We start from the raw sequence: 13,869 nt of genomic DNA, 5'->3' as shown, positions 1-13,869 counted from the left end.
GGTAATAAAATAAGTAAATATAAACAACGTTAAATAGTTTTAGAATATTTTTTCTCATAACTTGGGTTTGATGCTATTAGGCATTCTTAGGTTGAGAAAATCACTGGGTTTAATTGGGATTGCAGTTGGACAGTTTTAGGGAGCATATTTCCAAGATGGCGTCTGTTTCGTTCCCTAAAAGGGTCCCAAAAGTCACTGCATCGGCAACTAAACCCAGTTTTTCCCTTAACCTTAGAATGGATAATCTAGTGGATACACAGTGTTTCTTGTTCAGATTCCTTGTCAAGTTTATTTGGTCTTGAACGGGATCTAAAACAGAAAGATTGTTAATAATGATAATTAATGATGATAATAATTGGCTGGCTAAGTTGGTTGAGCATCGGTCTGCTGTGCGGGAGGTTGTAACATTTTGTAAGCTCAAGTCCCAATTCTCCATACTTTATCATCCCTAACCAATTCTTCTTACGTCACAGCCGCCTACTTTCTTACCATTTATATGTTCAGCGGCGATCGTACGAGCCACGACGACGGTACGAACTACGACGACGGTACGAGACACGACGACGGTACGAGCCACGACGACGGTACGAGCCACGACGACGGTACGAACTACGACGACGGTACGAACTACGACGACGGTAAGAACGACGACGACTACAGTTGTTGTTGTTGTTATTGTTGTTATTATTATTGTTGTTGTTGTTGTTGTTGTTATTAGGGTCATTTTCTTCAAGTTCGCGACGACAGTTGTTATTGTTGTTGTTGTTGTTGTTATTATTGTTGTTGTTGTTGTTATTGTTGTTGTTTGCCGGTCGTCGTTTCTCTGCTTTCACGTCTCCAGCACTGTTTAAATGTAAAAAAAAATGTCTTCAGCTTATTGCTTGGTTGCACTTGGCGTCAAATCACTTTCTCTTGCGGAATATAGCTGTTCAACTGAAAGTTTACATTTTCGTTGACTGACACAACATGGTGGTCAGAGTTTGATAACCATTTGGATTAGATCATACTTTTATCGTCAGTTTTTGATGTGTCGTTGATCACTGTTTGATATACACCTAATTCAATAAACGTCGTCATGACCATAGGTGATAGACGAAAAGTGATTGGAGATAGATCATTCCAAGATCCAAGAATAGCTATTTCTGCTTCTTATTCTCGTCAAGAACTTAGACTAACTCAATGTTCTTTGTATTCAACGTAACCATGTCGGAATGCCCTATAGCCGTTGGCGATGTCAACGTCTATTGAAATAGGTGTATATGTTTTTTAATGTTTTTAAGCCAGTTTCGAAACCTTGCTACCGCGAATCTATTTCGCGCATTAAATCTTATATTGCGTTGTTTTGAATAATTTTCCAAATAATATCTTAATTTGAACCCTATTTCTATAACCTAAATGGAAAAGGACAAATATACTTTTTTCAAAAGGATTTGATCCAAGATTCGAAGTTATGTTGGTATTTTTGTTTATCCTATTGACCAATCAGAGACACGGTATGGCAATATCATATTTGATAAAACAAAAGAATCATTGACAAATCTTTTGTTGATTAATAAATTAGAAAATTAATTTATTAATTTTGTGCTTTTTTCAGGCAAAACAATTGTTTGCTTAGATAGTAAGTCGAGAAAACGCGATATTTATAGCAAAATTAATATAACATTTTTGATTAAAAAAAGTGACAAAAACCTCCTGAGACTACACCTCTTAGCACCAAAAAAGTCTGGGCGTTTCTTCTTTGAGTATCGTACACAGTTTACGTAAATAAATAGAATTAACAAAAGACTCCAAGTAATGTGAGCCTACGTGCAAGCAGTTGATTTAAGGCATTCATTAAAATAAAATATATCAAACCTTATACAATATATAAAACTACCATAGAATGAAGTACATTTTAATACCATAGAATCAACCGAGTGCTATCTCGGTTCTCCTGTTATACCATAGGAACGGAATATACCATCGTGACGGTGGTATTTATATATATATACCTATTTCGAAAATCGTTGTCGCATCAAGAGCCTCAAGTAACAAGCCAAGGCTCCAGAGAACGTCGGTACTTTTAATTATAATTGATTTATTCATGGTTCATACAAGTGGCTATAGCTCTCCACTAATTATCATTTCAAACAGCCTTGCTTGGAGCAATTTGTGAAGTCTATAAATGAAAATGCACCATGAATAAACTAATTACAGCTAAAAGTACCGGCGTTCTCTGCGGTCTTGGCTTGTCTTGGCTTGTTAGCACGTTTTTGTTCTTTCCCTGTAATTTAACTAGTACCTTTTACAAACCTTCTCAGCAAAGACAAAGGTTATTTCATTATTTATCTATTGCTTCTTGAAAAGCTTTTCAACTTCTTTTTTTTTTTTTTCCGTTTGCGTAGCACAAATGTTTGTCTTACTGAATCTCACAAATATCTTGTTTTGTTCTGAATTTCAACGCATTGGTTATGTGCACAGCCTTTTCCACTGTAGAAGAACTAATAGAGAACTTGAATAAAATCCTGTTTTTCCCCGCAGAGGAGGGGGTACAGAGTTGGGAAGCAAGTGTTTACAGGCAGTGAACAATCTCAGTAGGCATCCACATATCAACTATATGTTAGCAATACGTACGTGTCCATGCAGAAGGAAAACTTCTCGAAAATAATAACCGTCGTGGTATTCTACATTATATGCTAGCATTCTTAGTCCTTTTATAAATTTAAGGGCGAGCATTTACATTAGTATATTGTGAACGCAACTTTTTTATATACCTGCGTTTCAACGGGACGAGATCTTATTCTCGAGCACACTGCTCGTCAGTTAAGCTAATAAAACAGGTAGTGTTAACGATATTAATTGTGCAATACCTTAAGTTAAATAAAACAGGTCTACTGAAAGCTGTTTCATTATTTTATTGAATTTTCTGGTCATAACGATGATTCTAGTCTTATTCCGCTGGTTTATGCTAATTCCGCTAGTATATGCCTATTCCGCTCATATGCCGCTAAATCGGAAATGTCTAGTTGGACCTACAAAAAAGTTTATAAAACAGTTGTACAAACAAGAGATTTGGAGCCGTTCTCACCTTTCAAGTCTCTCCTTTGTAGCCAGCTTTTCATCCTTGGCAATCTGCATGGCAACGTTCTTTGATTTCTCCTGCTCATCGAGTTTGTTTTGCTCTGGTGTAACCTCATTAACGAGGAGGCACACAGTCATCGCAATGACAACGATCAATATGACAGCCTTCATTTTCGTGATGCTTGTGTACAAACAAGATAAGATAAATGAATATTTACGAGTTGGTAAACATTATAAACTATTTAAAGTACTCGCCCAGTTTAATTTTTATTGTTATTAGGTGTTGTGCATAAGAACATACATCGGAATTTGGATGTACGACTCAAAGATTTTGGTCAACTGTAAAAAAAAAACAATCATTCAAAATGTTGTCGAGGTTGTTTGCTAAATGATAATTAAAATCACATTCCTTAGTTACTGCATGACCGCTTTAGACGTGAGATTTTGTTTTCTTTTATCAAAATTTCTACCAAAAGAATCCCAAAAAGTCATGATCATAAAAGAACCTTAAATCTTAACTGATCTGCAGTTAAAACAAGACTCCTGGTGTATCTACATTTGGCGGTTGCTTCAAACGCAATAACCAGCATCAATTCATTCTTTCTCTAAATAGCTGTGAAACTTAGCAGAAGGTGTCACGCACAAAACAGCTCTCTTTTTTTATTCCAAAAAGTTTAGACAGTTTGAGGATACAGTTTTTTTATGTTGACCAGGAAGTAATATGTAAGAAGATGCATGTAAAGACAGAAGAAAATTTCTTTAACCTAATTCTTATCGTTGCCAAGAAAGTAGGTGCTGCTGAAAAGCTTTAACAAATCTACTCCCAGCTAGCTATACTATCATGATCTACCACCACAAGTGAATTAAGTAAGACAACTATTTAAAATACCTTGTACATACCTGTTTTACTAGGAATATCCCGTCCAAACTGTTTTAACTGCTCGTAAAGAATACTGAGACTGTTAGGTTTGTCGAAGCCGCCCTTTAAATGGACTAAGATGGATTAAAGGAGTATTAAAGTTTATACCACGTGATGGACGGATAATTTGATTGGTTGTCATGAACAGCGTACCGTTTGCATTACGTGACGCCTCATGCAAACGACCATTAGATCCTTGCAGCACTTTGGAATGCAGCTCAATCTGGGGGACAAAACAAGAGGTTCCAATTCTCATGATCAGGAGATTGGAATACTTTTGTTTTTCCTTCAGATTATTTCTCTTTAATTGGTTTATCATTATTATTAACCTTAATTTACCATCAGCCACCTCTTGTTTAATCTTAATATTAGCTACTCAGCCAGTTTAGCCACCAGCTATTCTGTGTAGCTTTTACCTACTTCAAGTCTCAGTGTATATAGCTTGTTTTTCTCACTGTAGTATTTTTTGTACATATGGTAATAAACTCATTGTTGTCAGTTTTTGTTGTTGTTGTTGCTGTCGTCGTCGTCGTCGTCGTCGTGGTCGCTGTTGTTGTTGTTGTCGTCGTCGTCGTTGTCGTCGTCGTGGTCGCTGTTGTTGTTGTTGTTGTTGTCGTTGTTGTTGTCGTCGTTGTTGTTGTTGTCGTCGTTGTTGTCGTTGTTGTTGTTGTCGTTGTTGTTGTTGTCGTCGTTGTTGTTGTGGTTGTCGCTGTTGTTATTGTTTTTGTCGTCGTCGTTGTTGTTGTTGTTGTCGTTGTTGTTGTTGTCGTCGTCGTCGTCGTCGTCGTTGTTGTTGTTCGGTAGTAGCGGTAGTAGCGGTAGACTTTAGTAATCGTTTCTGTGGATTTCATTTGTTGGTCGATCCGACACTAGAGAAAAACGTTTGCGCATGCGTGCATTTCAGAAAGTTTTCTAAGAATTTTGTTGAGTTTGAGTGAGAAAATAAATGTTTGTTTTCTCCAAGTAGAGTATACGAAAAAGTTCGAGAGTATACTTTTGTCAGACCAATTTACTGTATTAACAAAGACAATATGAAAGAATTAGCCTTAAGTTTCTAGCGTGGACACTAAGTTTTGGCATTGTTTGAAAGTCAAATTTTCTCATGTTTTGACTAATTTGCATACAGATTCAGAGCATGCGCAGATGTTTTTCACTCGTGTCGGTCGATCCATCTTTTTGTTTGATGACGTCACGTATGCTATTAAGAAGGCCTACGGCAATGCGGGGAATTTATTAGTATTTTTAAGTAGAATTTAGTAACTGTTTGAGGCTCAGTCCAAGCAAGTCTTGACAGGGCCATCGTGTACCAATCTATATTATGCACGATATTGTGATATCATGAGAAATGTGACCCAAAAAAAAGATCTGCCTCCAAGTTAAAAACCTTTTTTTTAAAATTAGCTTTTCAATATTTTCGTGAAACTACTACAAGTTATTGTTCGAGATTTTCTAAGGCTACTCACGTTGGCTAGGGTTTTAACCCCAACTTTACTAGGATTTGCGCTAGGGTTATTACCCCAACTTCACTATGGTTTATGTTAGGGTTTTAACCCCATTTTCACTAGGTTTATGTTAGGGTTTTAACCCCATTTTCACTAGGTTTTGTGCTAGGGTTTCAACCCCAACTTCATTAGGGTTTGCGCTAGGGTTTTAACCCCAACTTCACTAGGTTTTGTGCTAGGGTATTACCCCAACTTCACTATGGTTTATGCTAGGGTTTTAACCCCAACTTCACTAGGGTTTGCGCTAGGGTTTTAACCCCAACTTCACTAGGTTTTGTGCTAGGGTTATTACTCCAACTTCACTATGGTTTATGTTAGGGTTTTAACCCCATTTTCACTAGGTTTTGTGATGGGGTTTTAACCCCAACTTCACTAGGGTTTGCGCTAGGGTTTTAACCCCAACTTCACTAGGTTTTGCGCTAGGGTTATTACTCCAACTTCACTATGTTTTATGTTAGGTTTATAACCCTAACTTGGCTAGGGTTTGTGCTGGGGTTATAACCCCAACTTGGTTAGGATTTGTACTAGAGTTTCTAACCCCAGCAACTTGGGCAGGGGTTTGCGCTAGGGATTCTAGCCCCAACTTGGCTATAAGGTTTTTGCTAGAGTTTTAACTTCAACTTGGGTAGTATTTGTAGTATAGGTTTTCCCTACCCGAAATTGGGTAGGGTTGGAACCCCAACTTGTCTAGGGTTTGTGCTAGGGTTATAACCCCAACTTGTCTAGGGTTTGTGCTAGGGTTTCTAACCTTAAATTGAGTTAACACCAAAAGGTTGGTCGTCATGTTTTCCTATTTCAGACAAGATGTCATTCTCTTGAGAATAAAATTGAGTCGTATCCATGGTTCACATATCTTCTCAGTATGTAACTGATAAACAAAGAAAAGACACTCTAGAGAATGACACGTGGTCGTAAATGGGAAAACATAACGCCCAAAGTAAAGAGATCTATTGATGCTAGCCGGTACTAGCATTTTTTATCATTACGTTGATATGCATCTTACAGATGTTCCCGCGCGGGTCACTCGCGCGGAGAATAAGACATGTAATGGTTCAAATGGTGTGTTGGACTTCCGGCGGATGTTAAGACAGATCTAAGTAAAGAATGAATCAGTCCGGACCGAGAGAGCAGAATCAGTCTCTCAAAATAGATCGAATAATCTTATGCCAACTAGATGGATATGAAGTACAATCCTCAATAATGTAAGTGGAATAGATTACTTGTATAGTTTACTGAATGTGACGTGCTTAGCTACAGTGTGTGTAGTGATATTTGTTTTAAATAACTCTTAATGGTTTATGGTGTAAGATCGGATGAAGAGAATAAAACGTTCCGCTTTACAACATTTTCACAACGTTTTCTTTGCCTTTCCCTTTAATATTTTCGAGGGACGATGCTCAATCTTAAGACTCGCGTCTGTCGTTGAAACTTTGCACGATCAAGATGACGCATGATAAATGACTTAGAAACTAATCCGACAGCTGAAGCACAAATCTGTCAAGAATCTTATGACTTGACTGATTGACAGAAATGCAAAGCCAGGGCTGGGCGAGGGAGGCACGTCGCTCTCCCTGGGCGAGGGACGCGCCCCGTACGTAATTAATAAGTAGACGAGCCAGAGACGAGCCATAATATGGGCAGTGTCAGACGAAACATCCAAACCAGTATGGGTGAGAGCCGCCCAAAATGAAATTTCCCAGGAGCTAGATGCGAGTGCAGACTTCGTGATAAAATTCGAGAGGATCTCTCGCTTAGACGTCTAGGGAGACAATGTTCGAGAACACAAGAAACGGGAAATAAAGAATAAACACTGCGCTATAGAGACTCGGCCATTGATCTTGATAATAACAGTCATGTGTCGGTAGTTTTATTCTCGACTGAATAGGACATTTGCGTGATGGCATCATTTGACTCCCACTACCAAGATGCTTCGCAAATTTTCTTTCTTATTTAAATTTGTATTCCCTCATGAGAATAGTAAGACAGTGGGTGCTAATTAACTGAACAAAAGAAATTGTGCAAGGGAGTCTGGTCCTATTATTTTGTTAGTTGTTACAGAAATGACGGAATGGTATGAACGCATCTTTTGTGGAAAATCCCCTCAATTTTGGTATATCATTGCTTACTTAAAACAGCCCTCACAAACTTTTTTCTTACCCAATAAAGATATTATAAATTAGATATATAGATATTATTATTAATATCTCCAATCATAAAATTAGATATTTTTTTCTGTCAACCTTTTTTAGAACAAAAATTCAAACATTTTTTTTTGTCTGTGCAATCAACAATGTTGGAGATGAAGGGTATTAATGACAGGAAGTGATGTAATTAAATACGCTTATGTTGTTGGAGATTACATGGCGGCATATAAGTAATTGAATGTTAGTAATGAAAAATACAAGGATACAAACAAGTATACTTCAAAAAACCTTTGTTTGGTAATGAGATTTAGTTTTAATTTATTGATGTTGAAGTAATAAAGGCAAGGCAATTGGCAATATATATAGGTAGTCAATGCCCGAAAATGTTTTGAAATATTTCTTGCTTTTAAAAATGTTGATAGTGGCATTTTTATTTCAACCTACCTTTTGATGCTTTTCTTATTGCGTTTTACCATTTGCCAGTATTTTCACAATTTGTCCCTTAGATTTTCTCCAGAAACATACTAGTTGTTTTTTTGAAGAAAGCTTTTCCTTTGACAAGGCAACAATCAAAACAACAAACGTTAAACACCAAACGCCACCATGGGTAAAAACACGTTAAAGTCACATATACGAACATCTATGTACCTTAGTGGTTATTTCATGCAAAGTTTAATCTTGCGATCTTGTTCGTTTCCTTTGCCGAAGAAAGCATAAACATCCGTTATTAACTGAGACGATGATTGGCTAAACCACACCCGTCCGCATGCCATGGAAAGAAAAATGTGCTCGTTGAAAAAAAGGTTACACGTAAAAACACTTCAAAATTTAAGCTGAACTTCTTCTTTAAAAATCATGGACATGACCGAACGGTTGTATTTTGTTTTTACGGCAACCATAGCATATAGTTTTTATTTCAGCCAAAAATAAAGAAAAACTTAGCTTGCGATATATTTTACTACCGACCAGAATGTCCTTGCCAAACTTTAGTTTATTTTGAAAAGACTAATGCACATATATAAAGAATTGCAAAGAAAGCCCCAATTACTGATCCGACGAAGGACTAGCTAGTCTCCCCCACAGCCGCTTTCAGTGTCGTCACGCTACTCACTGAAAGCGGCTGTGGGGGAGACTAAGGACTAGCGCCCGAAACGTCAGTAAGTTTTTCATCTTTTCAAGGTGTAAAATTTATCCTTTTATCCATTGAGGTGGGCGCATCTTGTACAAGAAAAGAATGTTTGACCTACCAAAGCACCCCGGGGATTCAAGGTGCTCTTACTTTAATTTGAACCAAATTTGGATATCGGGTTTATTTTTGGATCGCACACTCCCCGATAATTTTTCAATTACATCATCAATCGGGACCGACGCGTCCCGTACCCTTGCCGATCAAATAACATCTCCTCATGTTTCTCATTTGGTTCATTTTCTACGATTAAGAAAACCGCCAGGACGCTTACGGTAATCAAGAAATGTAATGATTACCGTGTTTTTCCTCCGATAAACTAAAGTCGCGAGGCTCACGGAAATTCGGAAATTTGGCCATTGTTATATGTAAGAGGGAGAGTTACCGCTAACACCTACCTCTCCTCTCTTCCTATTTACTTGTATTAAATGCTGTGAAATAATTTGTTGTGGTTTGGGACCAAAACGCATGGGTCAGATTACTCGTTGATGAACTTAGTTGCACCAAAAAAAACTTTGTTAATACCCTGAAAAAACCTATGGGCTCATCTATTTAGGCATTTTACTCCGACGAAGGACTAGTGTCCGATACCTCAGGAAGTTTTTTCATCTTTCCGCGGTGTCAAATTTACTCTTTTATCATTACTGTTTCACATTAGAAACACGGAGCAGCTCACATTAGTTTTTAGCTAGTTATCTCTTCTACTTAGGCATGGCAAATTCACAGATTGAATCTCGAAACAGCTGATCAAAGTCAGGATACGTTTTGCAGAGGTCCTGGAAAAAACCCTTGAATTACGTGAGAGACCAAACCTTTCAGGCAACTGGATTTGTTTGTGCAGTGATAACCTCCCGTGGTCCAGTATTAATCCCCCTGATCATTGACAAAAAATCTTGTCTGTTGAGATTTTAAAACCGTCTTAGATTTCTTATCCACCTCCAACTAAACATACTCTTCCTTATATGAACCAACAAGTGGAAAAGAAAGAAAAGAAACCAGATTTTTGAATTTCTTATGGAAATTTTCACCGCGTGACTGGGTGTTCGTTTTTGAGTTTCTTCACTTGGCTCTCCTTTCACCTTCAATTTTCATTTCCGGTGAGATGTTGTACAAATCAAAGCAACAACTTTGATATGTCCGGTCGGAAAAGAAAACTAATTTACTTGTTTTGACTTACTCTATTCAAGATAAAATGTCTTGAAGATACTTTGTGTTGAATAAACATTTGAAGAGAAAAACAAGCCAGTACAGGATGTGAAGGTCAGTTCGAAAATGAGGTTCTTTAGATCGATGGTCTTGGGGGAAAAAGACAATGGAGAATTTCAAGGTAGTTAGTAGAGAGTTTGAAATACTACATCACGGTGTTTTGAAGGGAATATAGTATTTCGCTACTTTTTTCTCATGCTTACTCGACTGACTTTCTTGAATAGTGAGATTAATGCAATAGTGAGATTTGAACAAATTTAATCGATTTTGGATTCCAGAAATTGAGAAAAGAAAGATGTGAGGAAAAAATGCCTTTTTCTTAACACATTAAGCAGTATAGAGTCTTAGAAATCGTGATCTTCAAATCGAAGCAATAGAAAAAATTAAAAAAAAAAAAAAAAAAAAAATGAATATCAAAATTAAGACATTGCGAGAGAATGCTTACTAAAGGAACTTCGAAGGGAGACCTTTTTTGGAAGAAAGCACAACAGTTTGAACTAAAAAATTTTCCCTCTACCTCGTCTCGCGTTTTCTTTTCTTACTTTCCGGTTTATTTATTCTTCAGTATCATATGTTGTATCTATTCTTCCATCCGACACCCACTCACTTCCGGCGCGGTTCACTAACTCGAGAGTGCAGGCGGAAGGGTGGTGTAGTTCGCGGCTTTCGTTCGCGTGTTCATCCGAGCCTATAAAAACACCGAATCAATTCAAACCGGCGTCATCTCGAGGTCAACAGTCCAACCTATTGGTCTCTTGGTTCCATCAAATTCATTCAATTCAAGGATATGCAATCACAGTAGACGTCGATGATTTAGACCCTGTGAGTTTCCTAAATCTCTCCCTCGTTCTTTAGTCATTGTTAATTCTACTAAGCAGAGGAGTTTTGGCTCACGTTGCCACGAGTTTGCCTTTGAAGCCTGTTCGTATCGTGTAAAGGTGAGTGTTTCACAAATCAACTCGAATCAGTGATGAAAAATCGTCTTGTTTTGTTTGAGTGGCAACAAGCTTTGCTCAAGGTTCAAAGAGGACTCGAAATTCTTTAAGGAGTTGGACGAGTTTCAAGTTCATCGTGCTAACAACTCTCTTATTACTAGTAAAATAATTCATCTCAATTTCTAAATCCATTTTAGCGAGTTATTTAGGGCTATTATAATATCTTTTTTTAGACCTCTTAGTATTACGATGCTCGATAAACTGTTAGTCAACATCGAAGGAATATATTTTACTAAATGTTTATCTAAAAAAGCGTCTTTTTGTTTCTACTAAACTATATCAATTGAAGACCTTCGCTTGCTTGCTTTGTTTTCAATTTCTAGCCTTTGACTATCGAACATATAGATATTCGTTATTTCTAAGTGAACAGTAAAGAATACCAAGACTGTAAAATAGGTTATTTCCCCAGAGTATAGGATCATTGTCCATGTAACATATAATTTTCACTCGTTGTCTGTACATTCTCGTTCAACGAGTTAACTGATAGCCATATATTATCATGCCTCCAGGGTAATAAGTACTTGATATAAGCCGATCAGACCCCTAGTGGTGAGAGCACTGTCGAATATTCTATAGATTAATTTAGGAGGGAGAAGGACCGTTTATATCTACCTTCTCGCGTACCCTTAATTTTCAACCTTAATTTATACAAATCCTTTATAGTGAAATATTCCTTTTATGAAGGGTTTTCTGTGCATGCATTTTTTCATGCCTACTTGCCAATTTTAGGAAGGAAATATTGTCCAATTATTTTGACCGTAATTATACTAATAATTCATGAAAATGTTTTTTCTAACCACAACATTCCACTGCACTCGAAACTGAAAACCAATGAAGAGAATATACAGAGAAAAAAAGGAGTTACATTCCATTCTTTTGTCTTAATCTAACCAAACTTTTCAAACTTGTTTAGTTGTAAAAGGGCTTATATTCCCATATTTGGCCCAGGATCTCAAGCATAGCCTGTCTTACAGAGTTCGTATAAGTTTGTGGGTAGTTTTCTACAATGCTATTGCGCTGTGCTATAAGGTGGCACCACTAACCGCAAACGAAAACAACGATGTTTTGATCGCCAACCCATGCATTTTCCTCATTATTTCTTGAGAATCAACCCAAACCAAGATCGACAACCGTTGAATTTAGTCAAACTTGAAACAGTCAATGGCCATAAACAAAGCAACATTATTGTTAGAGCTGAGAATTGTTAACCCTGCCTCTCACACTGATTATTTAGGCACTTATTTTGAAGAGAACTTGGGACCGTTGCAACGTTTATCATCTAAAAAGAGTTTTTTTTAAAGTAAAAAAAGAGCGTGGAAATTTTCTTGCCATCTGCCATAAATTCTTGGTAAAGATTGTTGTTCAGTAAAACAATTTTAAAGCTTCTTAAATCATATATATATATTTCATTCCTACACTTCTCATTTCCCATCATGGGCTCTATTTATTCCCATAATATATCTTTGACAGATTAGGCAACAGAGCTATTTAATTACGGTCTAATTTCAGGTTTAGATAAACATGCAGGGGTATCTTATATATCTCTTATGGTCATATTTATAAGGCCATCAGACAATTACTGTCAGCTAAAAATGTCCCCTGGAAAGGAAAAGCGATACTTGTTACTGTTTTAGATAGCGGTTAGAGAAAAACCTTAATCCGTACGAAAAATAATCCGCATTCCTTCTGTACAATAATGAAACATTCTTAAGATTTGAATAGTTTTGATGTGCCTTGATAGAGTTCAGCGAAATTAGAAGGATTTTGCTGGTAATATAGCAATCTTGTTTTTTCATATCTTTTCTACGATATACTGTTTCACAAGACTTGAACGTATGGTCGGTCCTCTTATCTTACGTTTGAACAGCGTATCCTTCGTGGTGGTGTTGTTCATAAGATCAAATTCATTTGATACTATGCAGGGATAGCTTCTAAACGAAACAACTAGATTTACGATATGTTTTGCGCGATGACTTTGATACTCAGTAAGTGAACTATCAATGTTGTACAAATTAGTGCAAAGTTTTGAAAATTTGTGCAATTTCTAACAAAGTTTTTCATGGATTTATGTCATGCATTCTACTTTAGCAACGTTGTTTTAGTTTTTGAAGCACTTTGCTTTGAAAGATAACTTTGACAATTCAATTAGTTAATCGCTCGTATCTTAAAGTTTGTTGTCATTGGTACAGATTGGCGCTATGAAAGAGTATTTTTAATCTAAGAAACGTATATCTCAAAAAATACTTTGGTGTGAGTCTTTTTCCAAAACACGTTTTCATATAATCTGCATCTTTGACAATGCAATTACTAGACCCCTTATCTTACATTAGACAATGTATTCTTTGTGGATTAATTCATGAAGGTCAAATCGGCAAATCAGAAGAGGCACTAGCTCTTTATCTTTGGCTTTGTTCCATGACACTACCATTGAGTTATATATTTTTAAGATAATCTTAAACGATTGCTGTTGATATCGATATAACACAGTGTGGTTGGGTTTTCATTTGGTTCTGACCCGTTAAAACCATCTTCTTGACCTCGGAATTATCTGTAAAGTCAATAAATTAAACTCTGAGTCATCGAACAACTATGTCTTAAATCGCTTGCCAACTCTGTAAAGCTGGTAATAGTAGCATACTTTACTTCTCGTGACATTGCTTTCTTGCAGCATTTGCATGGTTACCTAGTCTCCTACGCAGCCGCTGTTAGGACGTAGAGATGACCCTAACAACGGCAGCGTAGGAGACTGGAAAACATCGCAGGCTACTGACATCATACATGTGTAATTTTCGAAATGTTGTAAAGAAAGTTTCTGCAACACTTTCCGTTTTTTGTTGCAAGACCTTCAGTTGCTGTT

General features: G+C 36.9%; 2 protein-coding genes across 2 annotated transcripts in view; one reads left to right on the top strand and one right to left on the bottom strand.

The window, feature by feature from the left end:
* Positions 1-34: 34 nt before the first annotated feature.
* On the bottom strand, positions 35-8,140 carry LOC116299778 (uncharacterized). The gene is made up of 5 exons (XM_089034419.1): positions 8,070-8,140; positions 3,961-4,053; positions 3,068-3,241; positions 490-843; positions 35-309 (listed from the first exon to the last, which is right to left on the bottom strand). Exons 3-4 carry the CDS (start codon positions 3,229-3,231, stop codon positions 501-503), a joined length of 507 nt encoding a protein of 168 aa, XP_088890545.1. The 5' UTR covers positions 3,232-3,241; positions 3,961-4,053; positions 8,070-8,140; the 3' UTR covers positions 35-309; positions 490-500.
* Positions 8,141-10,709: 2,569 nt separating this feature from the next.
* Positions 10,710-13,869, top strand: part of LOC116299799 (uncharacterized) — an 11,132-nt gene continuing 7,972 nt past the window's right edge. Inside the window, exon 1 of the mRNA XM_031708510.2 lies at positions 10,710-10,955. The gene's annotated coding sequence lies outside the window, so the exon portion shown is untranslated. The remainder of the gene's footprint in view (positions 10,956-13,869) is intronic.

The sequence above is a fragment of the Actinia tenebrosa genome, unplaced genomic scaffold (assembly GCF_029948245.1).
Source record: "Actinia tenebrosa isolate PJP-AT-01 unplaced genomic scaffold, QUT_ActTen_1.0 PGA_scaffold2__45_contigs__length_23673736, whole genome shotgun sequence".
Taxonomy (NCBI): domain Eukaryota; kingdom Metazoa; phylum Cnidaria; class Anthozoa; order Actiniaria; family Actiniidae; genus Actinia; species Actinia tenebrosa.
Note: the sequence above shows the minus strand (reverse complement) of the source record. Positions and strands in the feature narration are given on the sequence as shown.